At 38.8% G+C, this 21,466-nt stretch overlaps 1 protein-coding gene across 1 annotated transcript; it reads left to right on the top strand.

The window, feature by feature from the left end:
• The first annotated feature begins 152 nt into the window (after nucleotides 1-152).
• Nucleotides 153-15,020, top strand: ARV1 (ARV1 homolog, fatty acid homeostasis modulator). Its single transcript, XM_058021465.1, has 5 exons — nucleotides 153-289; nucleotides 9,414-9,533; nucleotides 11,175-11,328; nucleotides 12,502-12,726; nucleotides 13,211-15,020. The coding sequence occupies exons 1-5, from the start codon at nucleotides 191-193 to the stop codon at nucleotides 13,315-13,317; spliced, it is 705 nt and encodes a 234-aa protein (XP_057877448.1). The 5' UTR covers nucleotides 153-190; the 3' UTR covers nucleotides 13,318-15,020.
• Nucleotides 15,021-21,466: the final 6,446 nt, after the last annotated feature.

Genomic DNA, 21,466 nt, shown 5'->3' with positions numbered 1-21,466 from the left:
CGGGGCCGCACTCGCACTGCCCCCTGGGACATGGAGTTCTCCACCGGCGCAGCCGGGCGTGCGGCAGCGGTAGGAAAACCACAGCTCCCGGGATGCAGCGCGGCTCGGTCTGGCTCGGCGGCGCTCCCGAACGCGGAAACGAGGAGGCGGTGTGGAAGCGCTGACAGGGCTGGGCGTGCTCCCGCGCGCCATGGCGGCGCTCGGCGCCTACCGCTGTATCGAGTGCAACGGGGAGGCGACGGAGCTGTACCGGGACTACCAGCGCGGGGTGCTCCGTATCTCCATCTGCGTGAGTCGGGGCGGCGAGCAGTGCGCGGGGGAGGCCAGGAATGCACGTGGGAAGCTCTGACGTCAGCAGGCGGCGGCGCGCGGCACGTGGTAGTGGGCCCCGTGGCACGCGGGCGGCTGAGCCCGTTGGAGCGCCCCCTGCTGCCGGGCCGGAGCCGCGCCCGCGCGTTGGAACCGCTTTCCCCGAGTCCTGGTGTCCTGTGGGGAAACGCTGAGAGAGTTGGGCCTGCTCAGCCTCCAGGAGAGACGGCTGAGAGCGGGACTCATCAATTGTATAAATAGCTAAAGGGAGGGTGTCTCATCCAGGAGTGTAAATATCTAAAGGGAGGGTGTCATGAGGATGGAGCCAGACTCTTGTCGGTGGCCAAGCAATAGACTAGGGGCAATGGGCAGATACTGATGTACAGGAAGTTCCACCTGGATATGAGGATGAACTTCTTTACTGTGCAGGTGACTGAGCACTGGAACTGATTGTTCTGAGAGGTTGTGGAGTCTCCCTCACTGGAGATGTTCAAGAACCATCTGCACACAGCCCTGTGACACATGGTCTTGGATGGCCGTGCCTGAGCAGGGAGGTTGGACCAGATGACCCCGTGTGGTCCCTTCCAACCTGACCCATTCTGTGATTCTGCAGGTTTTCTGTCTGCTCTGCTTCCCAGTGTCATTGTCTCCTGTTCCTTGAGTGCACCTGTGTGCTGGAGCTGTCCTGACTGGCACTGCAGTGTGTCTGCTGCTGTGTGTGCTCGCCCTGGCTCTTGCTGGAGGGCAGATCTGAGCGTGGCTCCATGGCTGAACACAGCTCCCGTGCCACTGGACCTGAATGCCAGGGTCTGAGTGATGATGATTTAAAGGGATTTGGAGTCCTGGTCAGTGGCAAGTTGAACATGAGCCAGCAGTGCCCTGGCAGCCAGGAGAACCAATCCTGGCCTGGGGGCATCAGGGACAGCATCACCAGCCAGGCAAGAGAGGGGATTGTCCTGCTCTGCTCTGCTCTGCACTGGGGCACCCTCACCTCGAGTTGTTGGGGCAGTTTTGGGCAAAGCAGAGTAAGAAAAATGTAAAGCTGTTGTAGAGCATCTAAAGGAGGACACAAAGCTGATGAAGGATGTAGAGGGAAAGCTGTGTGAGGAGCAGCTGAGGTCACTTGGCATATCCAGCCTAGAGAAGGGGAGGCTGAAGGGATACCTCATTGAAATCTACAACTTCCTCTGGTTTATTAATCTAATGCTGATAAACAGATTTAAGGCATCCTGGGAGCCAGTAGATGGCACTCATTCCCCTTGGCATTTAACCATTTGAGGACCAAAGATCCTGGTCTGTTGCAGCTGTGGCATGCCATGTAGAATCAAAAGACACAAGTCCCAGTTGCTATATTCATCACAAATGCTAAACTCATATATAAAGAGTAATGAATTGAGTAAAAGAAAGAGCAAAGAATCACATATTCCTAGCAATCTGGAATTGTGTCCACCTTTCTCCATGCAGCCCCAGATCTGTACCATTTTTCACTGACTTGTACCAGTCTGTTTGCTCTGGCTCTGTTGTGAGTCCTCATGGTTCAGGTTCAGTTCTAGCTGCTCTTACGTGGCACATGTCATATTATCACAAAGCTTTCCCTCAATTTCTGGCCACCCAGGCAGTGCTGAGAGCAGGAGACATGTTAGCTCATGGCACATTAAGTGGAGATGAGAATGTTGAAAGATTGCCAAGATCAAAAGATTCTTTCAGTTGAACTGATGTGACTTTGGGCAGGAAAGCCCTATGTTGTCTCCAGCTACCAAGGCCCCATGGTTTCCAATAGAGCAGTGCTTGGTTTACTTTTTCTTTTTAATCTGCAAGGATGGTTTTGTCACTGTACCAACTCTCTGCAGGCATTCTATTCCATGCAGGCAAGGCTGTGCTCTGGCCAGAGACCTGGAAAGTTGTTCATCATCATGCTGCTGACAATGAAAAATAGTCAAGTACTGAGTGTCCTTTGATACCCTTCACAGACTTTCATGAGTAGGGATATGAGTGTGTCTGTGTTATGAATCTTCTTGATGATCAAACCTGAAAATAATGATAGCTTAGAAGTCTTCAATTAAAAATATATGAAGACCCCACTTAACAGTATGAAACATCATTTATATCAGTTATATATAAAACTTAGAGTGTAGGCCTCTAAAAACTTAAGGAAAGCTGAAGGTATTTAAGAAAAATTGAAGGTCTGAGGTGAGATTAGAAGGTGTGATCACTCAGCCTGAGAACATTTTTCATCTGTCTTCATGGAGTGAGAGCATTGAGTACTGCTACTCCACTGTAGCATTAAGAGAGAAGAAGTAAAAAATTCATAAAAAGATTGTATGTTGATACTCAAAGTGAGGCTAGTGGGCATAATCTAGATTTTTTTTTTTTTTTTTTTGTTAAAAGCACTTGTGTTTCATTCCTATTTTCAAGTAGTACCTGGAAATATTGACACCTTAAGGAAAAAAAAAACAAACAACCCAACACTTGTTCTGTATGGTAAATAAAAAAATAGAAGGCCCCAGAAAATTGGGAACAAGCAGAACATTGTCAAGATCATCACTGTTTCATACTGACCTACAGACTTTCCTCAATACTATTTTAAAGTCATCCTTGATACATTAAGAAATCTGCATCTAACAGGTATTTGCCATTCTCAGGACAACCCTGTCATTCAACACATTTTGGAACATTATCTAAATTTTCCCAACAGCAACTTCTATCTAGCCCTACATTTATTTTAGAATGTGTTTAACCTGATCTGGATTGATTTTGAGGTGGAAGATTTAAATTTGAATGCCTAAGCAAAATACCATGATTTTATATTCTGTTATTAATTTGTTGAAGAGAAGAATGAATTTTTTTCCAGAGGCAAATACTAAAAGCTTTCATTAAAGAACATGTGTTTCCAGCCCACAATATTAGAGTACAATTTTGGAAATTCAGCCTAATGTTGCTTTAGTTTAGTTACTGCTCTTAATATAATTAAAAGTTTCTTTGAACTCCATATTGTAATTTTAATGTGGGCAAGCATTAAAGACCTCACAAGTGTTATTATCCACTCTGGGAATAAATTTGTAATAGATGCTGAAGGAACTAAAGAAACTTTCTTCTATAAAACGTAGAAGTCCACACAGTACCCTTGGGTTGGAAGGGTCGTGTCTTTTCTTAATAACTCGGCAAGGTGGCTAACTGCCACAAATTCCTCAAGTTCTGTAACTTCTGTTTAAGTCTGTTTTGTTTAATTAAGGCCATCTTCAGCTGAAGCCTAGCCCAGACCTCTGGCATTGCACATTTAGTGGATGAACGATTTTTTCATCTTGCATGTACTTAGCTGTGGAAGTAGCATTACAAGAGGCAGATGGACCTCCTCAATATGGTTTTTGTTCAGTGTGATAACTGAGGGGTGGCAGGGGAGGCTGTGGAATCTGTGGGCATGTTAGGATGAGCGTGTTGGCACACACTTTTCATCTCCTGGGTCTGGGTTTAGTCCTAATCTGTGAATTACAGTTATATTCCCTATTCCCAGCAAGAAGTTGTGGTAAAGGTAAGCCTAGGTGGCTCTCCTTCTAGAGAAGGTTTTTTGCTATTTATTTTGAGACCCTTAAATTTAATTAATCGGTAAATAATACAGCAAATCCTCACTGAATATATTACAAAGCAACCATTAAGAGCAGTAAGGAAAAAATACTGTTCAAATAACACTGCTGCTACAGTAATAATTCTGGGGCATGGGGTGGGAACACGATTGCCTAACCTGAAATAAACTGTGAAGTGCAATGAATACAGAAAGAAATTGGCAAACTTCAGTTATTCAGAAATGGAAGGAAAAGCATACAAACATTTCTAAAATTTGGTTTTCCATTTCATATATGTTTTTATGTTTAAAAATAAAATGTTAAAAATGTTTCAGACCATAACAAAGGAAAATAAATTACTTATTGCAATATATAGAGCACAGTCAGGATCCCCCTTGTGTTTTGTAATAAGAAAGCCAAATTGCCTGAGCAGTGCACACTTCATTTAGCTTTTCTGCAATTAAAAAATAATTGAAAAGCTCTTTTTTTTTGCAGCAAGGCAGAGAGACCTTGCTTTGAATGCAAAGCATTTATATGGTATGGTAAAGAATCTGTCAAGAGTACAAAGATCATCCTGGAAAATGATATATGCTAATTGTACATAACTTTGTTTACAGACCAAATCACTACTGGAAAAAAATATTTTTAATTTGTTTTCTGAAACTGGGCTGTTTTGTTTTTCAGTCTGCTGTGACACTTGGCTGCGTCCCTAATAAAGAATCCATTCCTGAAAGCAGCACAGCTAATGTGTTTTATTATTTAAGGGTGCAATTGGGATTAAGGGCACTCTCACAAGAGTCTTTAATTTGCCTATGAATCTATGCAAATGGACCCCTGTTCATGTGGAAGCTATGTAAATGTTGTTACAATTTGCTGTATGTGTAGTCCAGCAAAAAATTGTAGCTTAATTTTGCCAAACTCCAAACCCTGGAGAAAGGAATGCTATAATAAGATTGTTTCATTGATATTTCTAATGCCCAGAGATTTGCAAATGTATTCCTGGTGTGGTTTTCATGGTAGTTTTAGATCAGGATGAAGCTTAGTTCTTGACTGTATATTTTTACTTTCTGTCATGTCCTATGGCTTCCTCTTCAAGAATTCTTTTACTTTCCACAAACCCCATCCCAAAATATTTTTATTTAAAAATAAGTAATGTTTTAAAACTAGAGAGATGAATCCAAAAAAGTCATGCTCATATACTTTAGAAGCTTTATCCTTCAGAGACAGAAGGTGTTTTCTCAAATATTTGTTTACTGTACTGTATTGGGCACACATTTTTTCCAAGCTGAGTATCTTTGATGAACAAAGCAAGGGTTATGTCTTTTGAGTAGTGATTTATAAAAGCCTGATAGACATGAAGTTTGAATTAACTTATCAGTACTTTTTTTTGGTCATATTTAATACAACTGAGACTTTAAATTGTATGTTACTTTCCTTAAATGTTTTGGATTGCTTTGATCAAAAAGAATTTCATATACTACACTATGAAGATGATTGTACTGGCTTTTGAAGTTTTGTTTTTTCTTTAATTTGCCTTTGATAATTGGTTTTAATTTTTTTAAGATGACTAAGCAAACTTCTAAGTTATGAAAATGGAAGATTTTTTTTCAAACAACAAACAAGCATAGTCAGATTATTCTAAATATTTGATTAATCAAACAGTTCTTAAAGTAATAGCCATTTAAATTTGCTAGAATATTGATATACTTTTAACATCCTTTTTTAGGGGAGCACAGTATCTGTTGGACTTTTGTATGTCACTATCAAACACTCATAATGTTTCTTAAATTTACCAAATCAGAAGAAGATGTGTAAATAGAATTTATAGTGTGAAGCTTGACTTTTCTTCTGACATGTAATCTGAAAGTACCTTTTAATCAAAGTATTGTCTAGTTTTTCAAGAAAAAATTACCAGTTACTTGTTTCTGATGCCAATTACATATTTAAGGCAGAAGTTGGGAAATGGCTAAAAGCATGGAGAAATCCAGTTACCTCTTTTTACTGCTTTTGTGATAACTGAGGCACATCTTTGAGAAAGTCCAAAGAGGATTAGAAAGCTCAGTATGTTAAAGATGTGCCCTCTTCACTCATGCTGCCCAGGCCACTGACTACAGCTGTGCAGAACAGCAGTGAGGAACAAGACATGAGCGCCAGGATTGGAGTTAAACTGCCTGACTAAAATCTTAAAGTGAGTCTGCAAGTAGTTCTCCATAGCTGAGCTGCTCATACCAATCTGCTCTCAAAGTGTAAGTGATTATTAGTGTCCCCAAAGTTACATCCCTTTAACTAGCTGAAACCATCTAGTGAAACATATGTGTATTAAACTGCATCAGTCCTTGCTTGCACTGATTTTGCTGAAGTCAGGCTTCACTCACAGGTTTCCTTCCTAGGCATTTGAAATTGGTGTCAGATGTTTTAGTTGTGCAGCTGGAAAAAATAATGAAATAGCCAGGTACGGAAAAAATTCTTCCTAGAGGGCATTTTAGTTCTGTAGTGTACTAATGATACATCAGCCATCATCCAGTTAGTCTGTAGCAGTGCACACACAAGTGTTTGCAGCAAAGGTGGTTTGTAGGTCTCTCAAATCCCTGGGTGAACTCACGCTGGCTAGGTCACTGGCTGGGTAAGCACAGAGGACTTTTCCTTCTGGCGGCAGAGACTCAGAAATAAAGTATCTTAGGAATGTAATGTATATTAAGAATAGGGCTCTCATCTAGTTCTAGAAGACAGAAATACTAAATTGAACATAATTTTCACAGCTGCAGAGGAGGTTTGGTATTTGGCTGCCAGAAGCTGTGGGGCAGAAGACGCCACTATTTGTGTATTCATTTGTAGCAGTCTCCATATATATCTACAGTAAATTTCTGAATTGTTGGTTTTGCCTGGATGGTTGGTCTGATAAATTTTCATTGTCTAAAATTCATGTCAGCTGTCAGTGAAAATTTTTCAATACCTCTTAACTGCAAATTTTTAATTAGTGTTTGATTGGGATCCTCCAGTTGAAAATACCATTCTTTACTCAGAAAGATTTTTGGTCCTGGTCAGAAAATGTTCTGTTGTAGGAGAATTTGAGAGCATAATAAAACTGGGTGTGCGTAGGATACCCTTCATCTAACCTTTATGACACCCATTGTGTTGAATAATCTTACTTTGAATGGACTTGTCCAGTGCTTGTGTGAATAAACCTATTTTAAAAATTGCGCTTGTCCAATGCTACATCAACCCAGAGATTTGACATATGCAAATTGTCACCTGTAAGAATATCTGTTAATGATTTCCCAGTAGAAAGAAATGAAGCAAGACACTGCCTCTAATCAAAGTAGCAATTTCTTTTTCACTCTATTAAATCCTTTAACTGTGGTCTTGTGTTATGTCCTTTTTCCATCTAATTCACTTTATCTTTAGATTTCTCAAACTCTTGGTTAGTTGAGGGAGTTCTTTAATTCATTATGTCCAACCTGTATACTGTCATACACAGTGTTGTCTTATTGAAATTAGTTTTTCCTTAAGCTGGACAAAGAAACATTGATTATAGGTTGCAGCATTCTCTAGACACTCTATTCAGTTTATGCTTTTGTTCAGATGCTTTCCTTGACATTGATGTTGGACTTCTGAGTCAATTTGCTGGTGAAATTCTGCATTCTAAGATGCTACAAAAATGATTCTGTTAAATAGCAAGGCAGTGTTAACTTTGGACACTGTCCTAGTTTTGGCTGGTTTAATTTTATGCCTAGCAGCCAATAGAGTGCTGTGTTTTGGATTCAGAATGAGAATAATGTTGATAACACACTGATGTTTTAGTTGTTGCTGTTAGTGCTCACCCCAAGCCAAGGACTTTTCAGTTTCCCATGCTCTGCCAGCCAGCAGGTGTACGAGGAGCTGGGAGGGAGCACAGCCAGGACAGCTGACCCAGACTGGCCAAAGGGACACTCCATAGCCCAGAGAGTGTCCTGCCCAGTAAATGAACTGGGAGAGTTGGCCAGGAGGGGCTGATCACTGCTCAGGGATGGAATGGGCATTGGGCAGTGAGAAATTGTGTTGTGCAGCTCTTGTTTCTCCTGGGCATTATCTCCCTCTTATTATCTTCCATTTCATTACTATTATTATTTTTATATTTTGCTTTATTTCAATTATGAAACTATTCTTTTAACCACCCATGGGTTTTACCTTCTTCTGAGCCTCCTCCTCATCTTATTGCAGGGTAAGTGAGCAGCAGTGTAATACTCAGTTGGTCTTTGTATGACAGAAAAATAAAAGTTGAAAAACCTATATGTTCTGTCCTGGGAGTTTGTCTGTAGATGTGTGTTGTCTGATGCTCCTTTTTTAATGTTCCAGCAATTCAGAAAGCGGTGTGCCAACATTTCTCTTCTGGCAGTGCACCACCATGCACTCATTAAAATGGAAATAAAGATAATTTCTGTGACTGTTGTGTTCTCAGCATGACAGCTAATGTGAAGGCGTGGGGGACCAAGATTAGCTAAGGACAGCTTGGAGGAAACAAGCAGTCAGACCAGAGGATGAGCAGCAGGAGAAAGCTGGCCTGCAGGAGAGCACCCTGCTGCAAGTGCACTTGTTTGAGCTGAAGTGGTGGCTGCTGCTGCTCTGCTGCTCCTCAGCTCTCTGCTAGAAGTTACTTCCCCCTTAGGTCTGCTAGATGAGCCATTTGTGAGATTATTTAACCCCCCTGCTCACAGTATAACTGCCTTTTATTAGCCCTAGCTCAAATCAAGGAGTGATCAGGCAGGCAGGTAAGTCAATGAAGCTGGAGGGGATTGATGGCAAGCAGCTCCCAGTGGTCTGGGTGAAATAACCTCTCTAGCAGAACAGCAGATGTGTTGGAGAAGTGATGGTTTAGTGTCCTACCACTGCTTAGAGGCAAATGACTCTTTGGCTGTGGATCTGTGTGAAAACTACATTATCAGTATTCTGAATGTATTGCTGTTTGCTTAATGATGGAAAACTGGTTGAAATATCCAGACAATTTAACAGTATGGAAGAACAATGCAACAGCAAAAAACATTTACTGTCTCCTTGAAAGGAAGAAAAAGGTAGGATAGGAGGATAAAGCATCTCTGAAAATAAACAAGTGATAGAAGAAATTAATTTTATTTCTAAAAATACCCAAAATAACACCAAATATGCAGATAAGCCATGATCAGTTAACCTTTAGCATGATACTGGTGCATTTCTTGAGTCTTAGGGAAGTAGTTTAGTTTTTTGCATCTGTGGAGCACAAAATGATAACTAAGTCTATTCCTGCATATTTCATTATCGATCTTAATCCAAAGCCTGCAAAAATCAATCAATAATAAATCATTCTACTTTATAAGGGAATTCTGTGTGTCAAGTAAAGTGTCAAGGGAGAAGAAGCAATTTTTCTGGATGGATTAAAACTGTATTGAAAATGAAGATGGCATTAGGGAAAAACTACTTATAATTGAATTGCTAATTTGTATTTATCCAGTTGTACTAAGATCAGAGGAAAATTTTATAAACTCTTCCTTTCCTTTTTTCCCCTAATTCTTCTTATTTTGTGATTTTCAGAAATCCTGCCAGAAACCTGTAGATAAATACATTGAGTATGATCCTGTTATCATCTTGATTAATGCTGTTTTATGCAAAGCACAAGCATACAGGCACATTCTTTTCAACACAAAGATAAATGTAAGTTGCTATGTCCCTGCCTTGTGGCTTTTTTTCTTTTTGTTAAAAATATATTTAGGTTTGGTAAGTCTGTTGTATTAGTTATAAAACTTTAAAGAATATTCATCTCCTGCCCCTCCACAGATTTCAGCAAGCTGAACCAGTTACATGATGAATAGAACACATGGAATCTCAAACTCCCACTGTTACTAAGACAGCTTCTGTCTTCACAGCAGTGATGCTGCAGTACCAGCAAATACAAAGTCATCTTACATGTTGAAGAGAAGGAACTGCAAAGAACTGTTCATGCAGTTTCCTACTTAACCTATCATGTTAATTGATGCTAAAAGGATGATGTGCTAAATTCCACTGTAAGAGAAAGACCTAATTGCAGATTAATTTTCAAATTGAATTTCTGTTGCAAACAATTCTTTTTCAAATGAGCAATAGGAGTATAAAATACCAAATTAACAATCCTGTGCCAGTTAAACATACTGTACTAATTTCTCACAAGTTTCTCACTGTGTAATTAACCATGTCCTCAAAGCCAGAGCAAAAGTTGGTGGCTTTCACTTGAATTGTGGTTGATGCAGAATTATGTAGTTGGGCTGGCTAGGTCTGGAGGTGCAGTGTTTTAGTATTACATATTTTTACTGTAAGGACTGATTTCCCAGGAGAGGGAAGCTAATCTAGAGCAAAATCTCTAAGCATAAGTATGTGCTGTGTTCATGTTGGTACCTCTTAGCCAGTGTAGATAAATACACTCGCTTCATCTTTCAAGCATAAATCTATCTAAACATTTGTAATTAATTCGGTGCTTCTGGACACTTGTAGTGATGTTTCCTGTGAGGCTTCTGCAAGGACTGTTTGTGAAAAGTTCATCTATCAAAATAATTTGAGTTGAATTTTAAACTGGCAGAGCCTATGCATCTATGTGCAGTTGGTATAACTATTTCCTCCAACAGAAAAAGTAGAATCCAGCACAGAAATTGTTATGGCTTGTTTAAATCTTGTTTAAAACCAGAAATCACCTCATATATGCACTGGCTTACAGACTGTATAATGTGGAAACATGCTAACTGTTGGCCCTCACAACATAATTTTTGATGTCACTTCAGAAGATATTTTAAATAGCTTTGTTTGGTTATATTGCTGCCTTTATTTTTGGTGCCTCACTCTTAGATGAGGTAAGAAATATTTTGGTATAACTACACTACCAGTTTCTTCTAATGGAGATTGTCCCAGGGAAAAAGAGAAACAAGGCTACTTAAACCAGTTTGCTGAATAGAGTAGTTGCCCTTAAACAGAAATTTTAGATAGTATAATTCTATGCTAGCAATGGTACAATTTTGGTTTTTCATTCCTAGCTGAATAGCCTTCCCAATCAGGCCTTAACCACAGTTATATACCTTCTTCTGTACAGAACTGTTGATGCAGTTTTGTGCATGTTATAATTTGACTATCATGTTAGTAGATATTAAAAGGATGATGGCATAAATTAGTGCTCAGCAGAAGTAATTTTGCTTATATGCCAAAGAGAAGTAATACACCTACAGAGTTTGTGTGGAGGTGTTTAAATGTTTTTTAAATGCTCATTTCTTACTAATGCTTTAATTTATGCTGATTTAATAGTACTCCTTTTATTATTCTTTCATTTACCAGATTCATGGGAAGCTCTGTGTATTTTGTTTGCTCTGTGAAGCTTATATCAGGTGGTTGCAACTACAGGATTCAAGCCAAAATACAGATCCTGATGACTTAATCAGATATGCCAAAGAATGGGATTTTTATAGAATGTTTGGCATAGCTTCTTTAGGTAAGATTGGTGATTTGTATTGTATACTCTTTAAGCATTGAAGAACTTCAAGCCCATACTGCAAAAATTGATAGAGAATGGATGTGATGTCCAACCCAGTATGGTTAAACAATTACACACATACTCTCTAATTTGCCTGCATTTAATGGAAATAAACTGATTACAGTTCAGACTGATATGATCAGCATTAGATATGAAGAGACTGAAAAGTGGCAATATTCAGAAATCTTTGCCTGATATCTCTTGACATAGTTTGAAGATCAGTGTAAAGCTCAGCCTTATTCCATGTTTCATGTTGACTTCAAGGTTTATTATTCATTAAGGTGATACAACCTTACTAAAGTAAAAAATTGGGAAAAGTTGTATCTGTTCGGGGTTGTTTTTTTAAACAAATACACTAAAATACAGAGCAGTGTATTCTAAGACTGTGCTTGAAGGCAGGGAAGTGGTTTTGTTCTCTGCTGGTTAAAACACTTTTTCTCATACTTTTTCAGATGATAGTGTTTAAGTCAAACTTGCACACTAAAACTAGTATTTTTCTTACACATTCAGAGCTTAAATTAAGTCCTTTATTGTCTAGTATTGTTTTAAGTAGGTTTTTATAATATGTCAGTAAAAATATTGAACTGATTTTTCAGTAGTGACTCATCTATTACAATTATTGTGGGAGTTTCTTTGACATCTGCATTAATGCTAGCATATCACAGGAGCAGTGTCAAAAAAAGTCTGGTAGCTCAAAGGTGTTTTCACCTTGGTGTTCTTTCTCATGCTGGATGAAAAGGGTTCATTGCTGGTGATCCTTTGCAAAGGAGGATTGATTTTGTTTTTTTGTTTTACAGCCTAACAGACAGTTGGGAAAAAACCCCTCTCATTGCTAAAAAGTGAAAGTGAAGAGCTTTTGTGCTTAACTTCTTGCCCTAAACGGAGTCAGAAGTCACAAATATGATAATCCTACAGATAGAATCCTGTGATAGAATTATTCTGAATGTCATTTAAGGAATATTTGGCTATTAAAATGAACACAGGAGATAGAGAACATTTGTATTTGCCTGTGGCTTTTAAAAAGTGACTTCATTGCATTTGGGACATGCCATTTTACTGAAATTCATTCAGATCTGGACTTGATTTTTGGCACTTTGTTCTCTCTTTCCAACACCTCTTATTTCCTTTCAGAACAAACTTCATTTTTCATTGGTATTTTCATTACCTTGTGGTGGATGACGCCTGAGATGCTGAAAACAAAGTCTGACTTCATCTTACTTCTCAAAGCACTGCTGTTGTCCACCTATGGAAAGCTCCTGCTAATTCCAGCTGTTATTTGGGAGCACGACTACACGCCTTTGTGCCTTGCATTTATAAAAGTGTTTGTCTTGATATCAAACTCTCAGGCAATTAGAGGTACATTTTTGCATTTATTATACTGCATTATGTGTATAGAATATCTGTGAGAGACTGCTGATGTTACAGAAGTCACTATTATTGTTATCATTTTAATCTATATCAGATACCTGACTGAAATAGCTCTGGTTTAAAACTGTGTTCCTTAAACTTTAATAAAAAGTGATTGAAGCAAAAAAAATTTAAAAAGGAAGAAAAAAAGTACCTCTTATCTCACCATCATCTCTTTGTTTATATAGTATTATATCCACCAGATCCATCTATTACAATTTGAGGCAACTCATGGATCATTGAAACGTAGATTTTTTTTTGAGTTTCTGAAAAATTAAAATTTCATATTAATTTTATTCATGTCTTTGGAATGCAGACTTTTAACAAATTTGTGTGATTTCTAATACACACAAATTAATGTGAATTCTCATATGATTTCTGTGATCTTCTTAAATGGTACATGATAAATTTGTTCTGGTGTTTTTTTTTGCAGTTACATTGAACTTGAACCGAATACTCCCTTGGTTTGCCATCTTCTTTGGATTAATTTTGGAAAATGGTGTGGTCTGCTTGTTCCAGAAAATGGGATGGGATGTTTGAAGTGTCAGCCCAATGAAGAAATACCAACAACGTGATGACAATTTTCTCAGAATGATTTCTGCCAGCAGGCTCCAAAAGCACTGTTTTCATAGGGATAAAGAAGGTGATAGATAACAAAAAAGCATTAGAAGTTTGGCTATTTCCTGTGCTGAGCCATAAAACTTCAGCCTTAGGTTGTTTATTTTCCCAATAAAAATATGAATGTCTCACTATCCTAACAGTTTTATAAATCTGGCTGCGTAGCTGTGGCTCTAAGAAGAAAGGTACACTAAAAAACCCAGCCCTGCTACCAATCAGTGCATTTTGGCAGAGAGGAGGATGAATTGTTCCCTTAAGAGGAAGGGAGTCAGTGGAAAAATGTAAAAGCCAAAATTTATATTTCCGTAAAACCAGATTTTCAAAGAGAAAAGTGAACATTTGCAAATAGTTTATTAGAGAAAAGGCAAGTATTCCAGAGTGAAACTACAGTGGGAAAGCCAAGCTGCATTCTCTGGAATGTTTATGTTAACAATCCAAAATAATAAAATATCTAGTTCTAGAGTAATCTCTAGGAATGATAGTTTTAAACTGGCTTGACATTTTAGGTGATCTCATAAGTACTTGAAATTTTATGTGATCTCATAAATGCTGGTTTCTTCTTAAAGATGAAGAGAGAGTGAAAGGACTGACCCCCAACATGCAGGGCTGTTCAGGATACTGCTTCTTCTGAATTTAAGTCACATCCCCCACACCCAGTCTTCATCTGGCTGCACATTTAGTGGAAGCAAAAATTGAAACGTGAGGCCATTCAGCAGTAGGGTAGTAGTTAAAAAATAATAAAACAAACAAAAATGTTCAGGCCTAAATTAATGAAGAAACATTTCTAGAAGTTCTGCACTTTTTTCCTCAGCAGGCAAAAGGAGAGCTAAGTGGCCCACAAAGGAACGGACAGAATCCATTTCCACAAGACAGTAAAAAGAGCACAAACCCACTTTTGTGCAGGCCAGTTTCTATTCATCCCATCCAATATTTAACTCTCCTGCTTGAGTTCTGGAAGGCTGTACTGTCCATAGGGATTACTTCCATTCTTTGTTTTCCTCAGATGCTGTCTCATGTCTGTGTTTTCCAGAATGAATCAAAAAACATTTTGCAACATCTTCAAGTTAATTCCCAACAGGTTTAGAGTAAGTCTAGATTATGACCACAAAAGACATCAAACATGTTTTTCTGATGGAACTGCCCATGCTATGCAAGTTATTTGATCAGAAAAGCAAATGGTTGCTGATTCTCTTTTATTAAATCAAAGGCTGACAGCAATTTTGTTGTTTGTGTTACACTTCGCAACTTCCTGAGCATGTCAGAGAAAGCAAGAAACCCCAATTGCAACATTTTTAAATATGTGGGGACTCTTAATTTGATTGGTAATGGATTAATTTCCCCAAGTTGAGTCTGTTTTGTCCATGACAGTAACTGGTGACTAAACTCTCCCCATCCTTATCTCAGCCCATGAGCCCTTCCTTTTGTTTTGTCTCCAGTGCCTAGCTGGGGAGTGACAGAGCAGCTTTGGTGAGCATCTGACATCCAGAGTGGCACTGGCAGTGGATTCAGTCTAGAGGCTGAGTGGAGCCCATTTCGGTGTAACTAATGCAGGTTGTTATATGTAAACATGATGCTGTCAGCAGCAAAAGTGTAAATACAATGTAAATAAATTTTATTTGAGAACAGTCTTCTTAAATTAAACTTGATTTTGAATTTTTAAAAACTGATTTCAGGTATTTTTTGAGGTTTTTTTCCAGAACACCTAGAATGGACACTAACACATTCTGAAAGAAGCAGTGTTTACCTATTGTGCCACATACACTGATAATGCATCAGTTATGCACTCTGTAACGCTGCCAGGAGCCACCACTGCCCTTACACAACTTTGAAGCAAGAGAGGACAATTAAAAGCTACAGAGGTGTGGAACAAAAGCAGGTGTGGTACAGGTTCTCAGTCTTCAGAGGCATCATTAGTAATGTAGGGCATTCAGCATTATTTGGTGTTAAAGTTACTCCTTTACTGAAATAACATGACAAATACACTAATATTTCATACATCTAGGGGGAGCTTAAGGACACCCACTGGGGGAGAGGAGGGAGATGAGTGCATTTTTTATGCTTTGAAAGCATATAGTGCTTCAGAGACAACCAAGACTCTTTTAAGTTTCTGCCTGTTTAAAACTGTCACATCTCTCTTGCTTTTACTCTTTTTTGTCAACTTTCTGTAATGAAACGGTTACCTATGCTGGAATATGGATGGCAAATAGCCCTTTCTATGTATCATAATCTGTTTCATTAAGTTACAGGAGAGGATTTATTTGAGTTAAAAATCCAGCAGCCTGGAAGTGAACCTATAGAAACTTTTGAGTTTTGCTTGGAATCAGAAGGAGTATCGTGGCCTATGGAGCAAATTCAAAACTGTGTTGTATGAAATGCACAGAAAAACCAGGGCTGTTACTGAGACTGGGATTGAGCAATGACTCAGTGATTGCGCAGTGGGAGCTGGGAACTCCTGCAGGTCCACAGGCCATGTAGCAAGTATTTAGAAATTAGCATATGCAAAACTGGAGAATTGGAGTAAAGGCTAAGGAGGGTTAAAAGAGAAGATAGGAGTCGGGCAGACTTCTACAAAATTAAGATGACAGTAAAAACTAAGGAGATAGCATCTCAAGAAAAATATGTAGGGAAATACTCAGTATAGATGTTTATGAGTATCATGAAGCAAATATAAAAACATCCTGCTACCAAGTTTACAAATGATGAACATGAAAGAAGAGTAGTATTAATTGCAAACATTTTTGTAATAGTCTAAGTGACAACATGACATAGCAAAAGATGTTTTCCAAGCAGTAAAGTCTGTGGGTTTCCCTAGAAAAGGTCCCAGTAACCTCGTTATTTCAATGGTTTGCACTACAGCCTTGAAAATACACTTTTATAAGGCAGAATTAGCAATTGTACAGTGATAGAACTAGTCAGTGAACAGGAAGAGCTGTGCAACAGCAGAGCTTCTCCCTCCATTCTGCATTACTGTGCTGCATTAGGCTTTGCTGGTGCAAGGGCTACCACCCTTGTGCCCTCCTGCACATACAGACAAGGGAGCCCTTTCTTCCACACAAACCCTATCTCAGAGGCATATAAGCTGCCATTTGTTACCCCAGTCTTCAGCAAACTGAAAGTAAAGCAGGACATCTGTACTGGAAAACTATGAGCTGATTTCTCACAAAACAAGCAGGCCCTTGTTTCTCAGGGGCTTGGTTGCTTTTGCATTCCTTGGGCACTCCCCAGCCGAGTGGTGCTGAGCACTGCAGGGCCAATCTGGAGTTGATGAGGAAACACTGTTGATTTCAAAACTGGAAGGGACATACAGACACTCTTACATATGTGTTCTTTGATTAATTTTTGTTTTTTAAAATCACAAATCCAAGCTTTAAAAAATGAACATCCATCTTCAGTTTGGAGAAATGTGAGAATGAAATTAGTGATGACAAACAGATAGCAAAATATTTGTTTTGGTGACTTGGTATCAAGGTCAATTCAAGATACAACCACAAAAGCTATAAAATTCAAATTATTTTAGGATGACATCTTTTAAAAATCTAAGTAGTCCCACAAGCTGGGATTATTCTGAATCTTGTTGAGCTCTGCAAAAATTCATGTGGTAAGAGGGAGAATGAATACATTCCTCCACTGCTAAAAATCAATAGGATTTTTGTTTATGAATTATTTGAAACTCATGTTTCTGCAGTTAAAATTTGCAAGAAGGTGTATATAACAAGATTCCCATTTTCTCTCCTGCCTCTTAGCTGTTCAGACCTTCTTAGTCTTTCCAGTAATGCTTACTATATTACTGAGGTGGCAAGAAAGAAGATATGAACATAAGGAGCTTCACAAAATCTTGGTCTGCTGTCCTAAATTTGCAAAGTTTGTTTTGAGCTCTGTAGACAAATGACAGGTCTGCAAAGCAACTAAGGAATACTGCTAATGATGTTTTAATTGCTTTTCATTAGAATAATAGCTATTGTTTGGGTTTGTTTGGGTTTTTTTCCCTGGGTAAAAATGTGGTTTAAATTCCTTTACACAGGAGCATAAGAGTGTGAACTTAAGAGATTTTACATGTGCTGGCTGCTGCTGAAATAAATCCAGATGATCCCCTTGATTTCTTCCAATCTCTGACTGTAATTCGGAGGACATTTTTAGGCAGAAGAACTGTTTTGCTGCACAGAAGTGCAGCACAGGACTGGGGACCTGAATTAAGACCTGAATCCTAATCCTGGCTCCAAGACCGAGCAGTGCTGTGACCTTGAGCAAGTCATACATGTGGCTCCATAAAATGATTGTATCTCCACCATCACAGGATTTGGGGGAGGATTAATTTGTTCATGTCTGCTTAGAAAGATGAAAAGCATTAAGTCCTTTCAGCTGCAGGTTGTTAGGAGTCAGTCAACACTGTGAATGTCAGATATGAAACAGACATGCCAGGAGCCAGAGAATGTGAATATTAAAGGTGACATGTTTAAAGTCTTTGTTATACTAAGGGGAGCTTTAATTCTGACCCTTGCTGGCATGCAGTTCTGGAACATACACATCTGAAGACTTTTAGGAGTATATACAGCAAATCACTGATCCCTTATTATGATTTTGAAGTTATTGCAGCTGTTGTGTGCCAAAATAAATCTAAAATTAGTTAAAAAACGAGCAAAGGGAGCTGGCACATTAGCTGATCTTACTTTCAGCAATAAAAAAAAAAAAAAAAAAAAAAAAAAAAAAGATACTTTATTTGACAGTTTGAGACTTTGAGTTAGAAAGCACTAGTACATTTTCCAGAAAAATATTTCTTAAAAAAATACTACAAACCATTGGTATCTTTTCAGTAAACAAATTCAATAACATTGCACAGATTTAAACAAGACCTCAACAACATATAAGCACTTCTACTCACCTTGCACTCCTTCCTCAGAACTGCTTATCCACTCTGTGAGCATCTGTGGGTGTTACCTTTATAGTGATTCCCTGCCAGGCAAGCTGCAGCCCATCTGATACTGTCATACATGCATCACCCCTTAACTTTGATCCTTTCTTTGGTCTCTCACTTCTCTTCCAGAATAAAGCTTTGGTTCTAACCATCAAAGCCACACATGTATCATGTCTTGGCTACAGTAGAAATAGTCTCTCTTTCTCTCAGTAGGGCTACAGCGTTCTTTTGATCACTGAAAATCAAAAGCCAACAGAAGTGTAATAATAACTAGGAAGAAAACATTTCCCATTGAGAACATGCACTGGATAATAACATGCCACATACCAGCACCAGAAAAAATGTCTTGGATTTTGCAGGATAGGGACCAAAAGAGAATGTATTACATTGAGCATACACCTCATAAATTTGTTCAAAGCAGGAATCTGTTTCTGTCTAAGGACATTTATCCTACTTAGTAGTGTGAAAATGGCAGATGGGTTGCATGGCAAGGAAAGCACAATCCATGTCTTACTCATTTTATCCTGGGAGGAAGCAAAATGAAAATAAACACTGATGACTCATGAAGAATTTTTTCAGGAATGATGGACATAATTTGAACCTTTTTCTTTAGAGAAGCAAATTAACTTTGCTGTGGACGAACACAATGGCAGGTATTCATTTCTTTACACAACCACATGACAAGACTTAATTTGTACTAGAACTGTCATCTTCTCAAATGGATTTTGCACTTCTGTAAGTGGATTTTTCCCTAAAATACTTTTCTGCTCAACTGCATTGTGCAATTTATGTAAACAATGTGTGTGTGCGTGTAGATGGAAGGAGAGGGAAGGTCAAACCAGACCCTACAGCCTGTGCATTTTCTGCCTTATCTATGTATGAAATGGTGCACCTTCTGTCTGTTTAAAGGTCCTACATTGAAAGAAAATGCCAACAGCAAGAAAGGCACCTTCCTCCCACAACAGTTTGAGTATTGTGCAACATAACAGATTGTATCAGTGTTAAAAAAAGTCAGGTCCCTGACAAAACAGTATCAGAAGCATGCAGAGATCATGTCTCCCTTCTCTCATTGTTACTCAGCCACTTTTATGTAACAAAATGCCAGCATGGTGATTCTAATCTAATTCAGCTGCACAAGCACTTTGATTGAAAGTTCAGAGAGGTGTTTTTAATCCTCTCCAACACAACCTAATAGAGGATGGCAAAACAGGAAGCCCTCGTGTGCAGATCCTTCCTCCCCATAATGGCAGGGTGGAAGGTGCCATCTGTCATTTCATGCCATTATACTGGAAAGTGCTGTCTCCTCTAAACTCCTTGCAGCAGCTGCTCCTGAAGGCTCAGCTCTTTGTCCTGAGCAGGCAGCTGCCTCTGCCACCCCCTTGGGAACAGTTTTGTTTTCACAGAATCAGACAGGGCTAGAAGTGATCTCAGAGGTCATTGGTCCTTCCGCCAGCCGCTGGGATGGACAGGCACTCCTGACAGATGTTCTCCCTGGCAGGCAGAGATTCTGCTCTCAGAGACCAAACCTGAGCTGCCTTTCCCAAATTAGGAGACCTATCAGCTCCTACTGCATGCAGCAGCAGTCTGATGCCCAGCTGTTTTTCAACTATGACCATTTATTCAAGTAATATGATTTTGTGAAAATACAAGATTTTACTTGAGGAATCCATTGTGAAGATGGTGGCTAGGTCTTTTAGAAAGTTTCTGTCCTTCAATTTTATTCTCCAGGTTGCCTGCTTCCTATTCCCCTACCCCCTGCTTAGCCTTGCTAAGCCAGTGACATGAAAATCCATCAAATTCCTTGGCTGCAAGACCACAAAGCATTGGAGATTTGATTTTAAATGAACAAGGCAGCCTGCACCTCTTCGGATCTACTACAGACTTTTTGTAAAGACACGGGCACTGGTTAACACACCATTAAGCTGAAACAAAAATACAATCAGTGCCTACAAATGAAAGTAATTCAGAGAATGAGAGAATGGGCATGGTGCATTGAGATCTCTGTTCCTGGAGAATAAATGCATCCCAGCAAACTCTCTCCTGATTTGCAAAAGAAATTGTAGTGTAAATTTTCATTAGTGGGCACAGATTTTAGCAGATGCTTATACAAATAAATGCCTGCAGTAATAACGAGATATACTTGGCTTCTCTAACACTGATTGATGCATTCTGCCTGTACACACCTGCACTCAAAAGCACAGAAAAGAGTATTATTCTCTGTGAGAAGAAGGAACATTGAAAGCTTCAAACAGTCCTGCATTTGCAACAGAAACAGAAAGGACTTTTTGAATGACTGGCTAGTGATAAGTGAAAAGTCCTATTGTGTAGCCACACAAAGCACTGGAGACAAGACAAACCTATTTACATATGAGAACACAGACCTCAAGCTAACCCTATAAGAAAGGACGTGAGACAGGATAAAATATATGCAAAAACTAGAATTCCTTTTCCCCCACAGTGATTACTGCAAATTTCTACTGCTCTCATTTATCCATAATCCTGTATGCCAGCAACTGTGCAATGATGCTCTCCAAAAAATATACTAGAACTCTGGTCATAAATGTCTTTCCTCTTCTAAAAATGCACACAAATTATACATTGAATAGGTGCTATATATTCCATGCTCTCTACAGGTCATATGAATGATTCAAGGTATTTAAGGAAATGCTTCTCCAGTTTGAGCATCATGACTAAGTATCAGTCAGAAAGAGCAAGGTTATTTTAAAGATACAAGATTGTTCATACAGGACAAAATTCACATAGTAACAGAGCTTTGATATTCTAATACTATGAGAAATTAATTTTCTCTCTGATTTTATGTACTATTTTTTTCAGCTGATTCTGATAAAATGTCCTTCCCCTATACCAAACTGTTGTGATATTTCAGTTGTTTACCTTTAGTGCAACATAGCATATAAGAAGTTATTTTATTCCACAATACAGCCTTTGATGTTGTTTAGGAGTAATGGAAGAGGTAATATGTGGTCCTGTTTAAGCTTGTACTTTACCCTCTCAAAACTTCACTTGTCAGGTCACCTCTGCATGCAGTGTTTGAATTTTCCATCATCCATGAGGCCTTTCAGTACAAATAATTAGTGCTTTGTTAAAATTAAGATTCAGGTAACCAAAGATACTGTAAAGAGTTGAGAGAGGAAAAAA

This window comes from Melospiza georgiana, chromosome 3 (assembly GCF_028018845.1).
Source record: "Melospiza georgiana isolate bMelGeo1 chromosome 3, bMelGeo1.pri, whole genome shotgun sequence".
Taxonomy (NCBI): Eukaryota; Metazoa; Chordata; class Aves; order Passeriformes; family Passerellidae; genus Melospiza; species Melospiza georgiana.
Note: the sequence above shows the minus strand (reverse complement) of the source record. Positions and strands in the feature narration are given on the sequence as shown.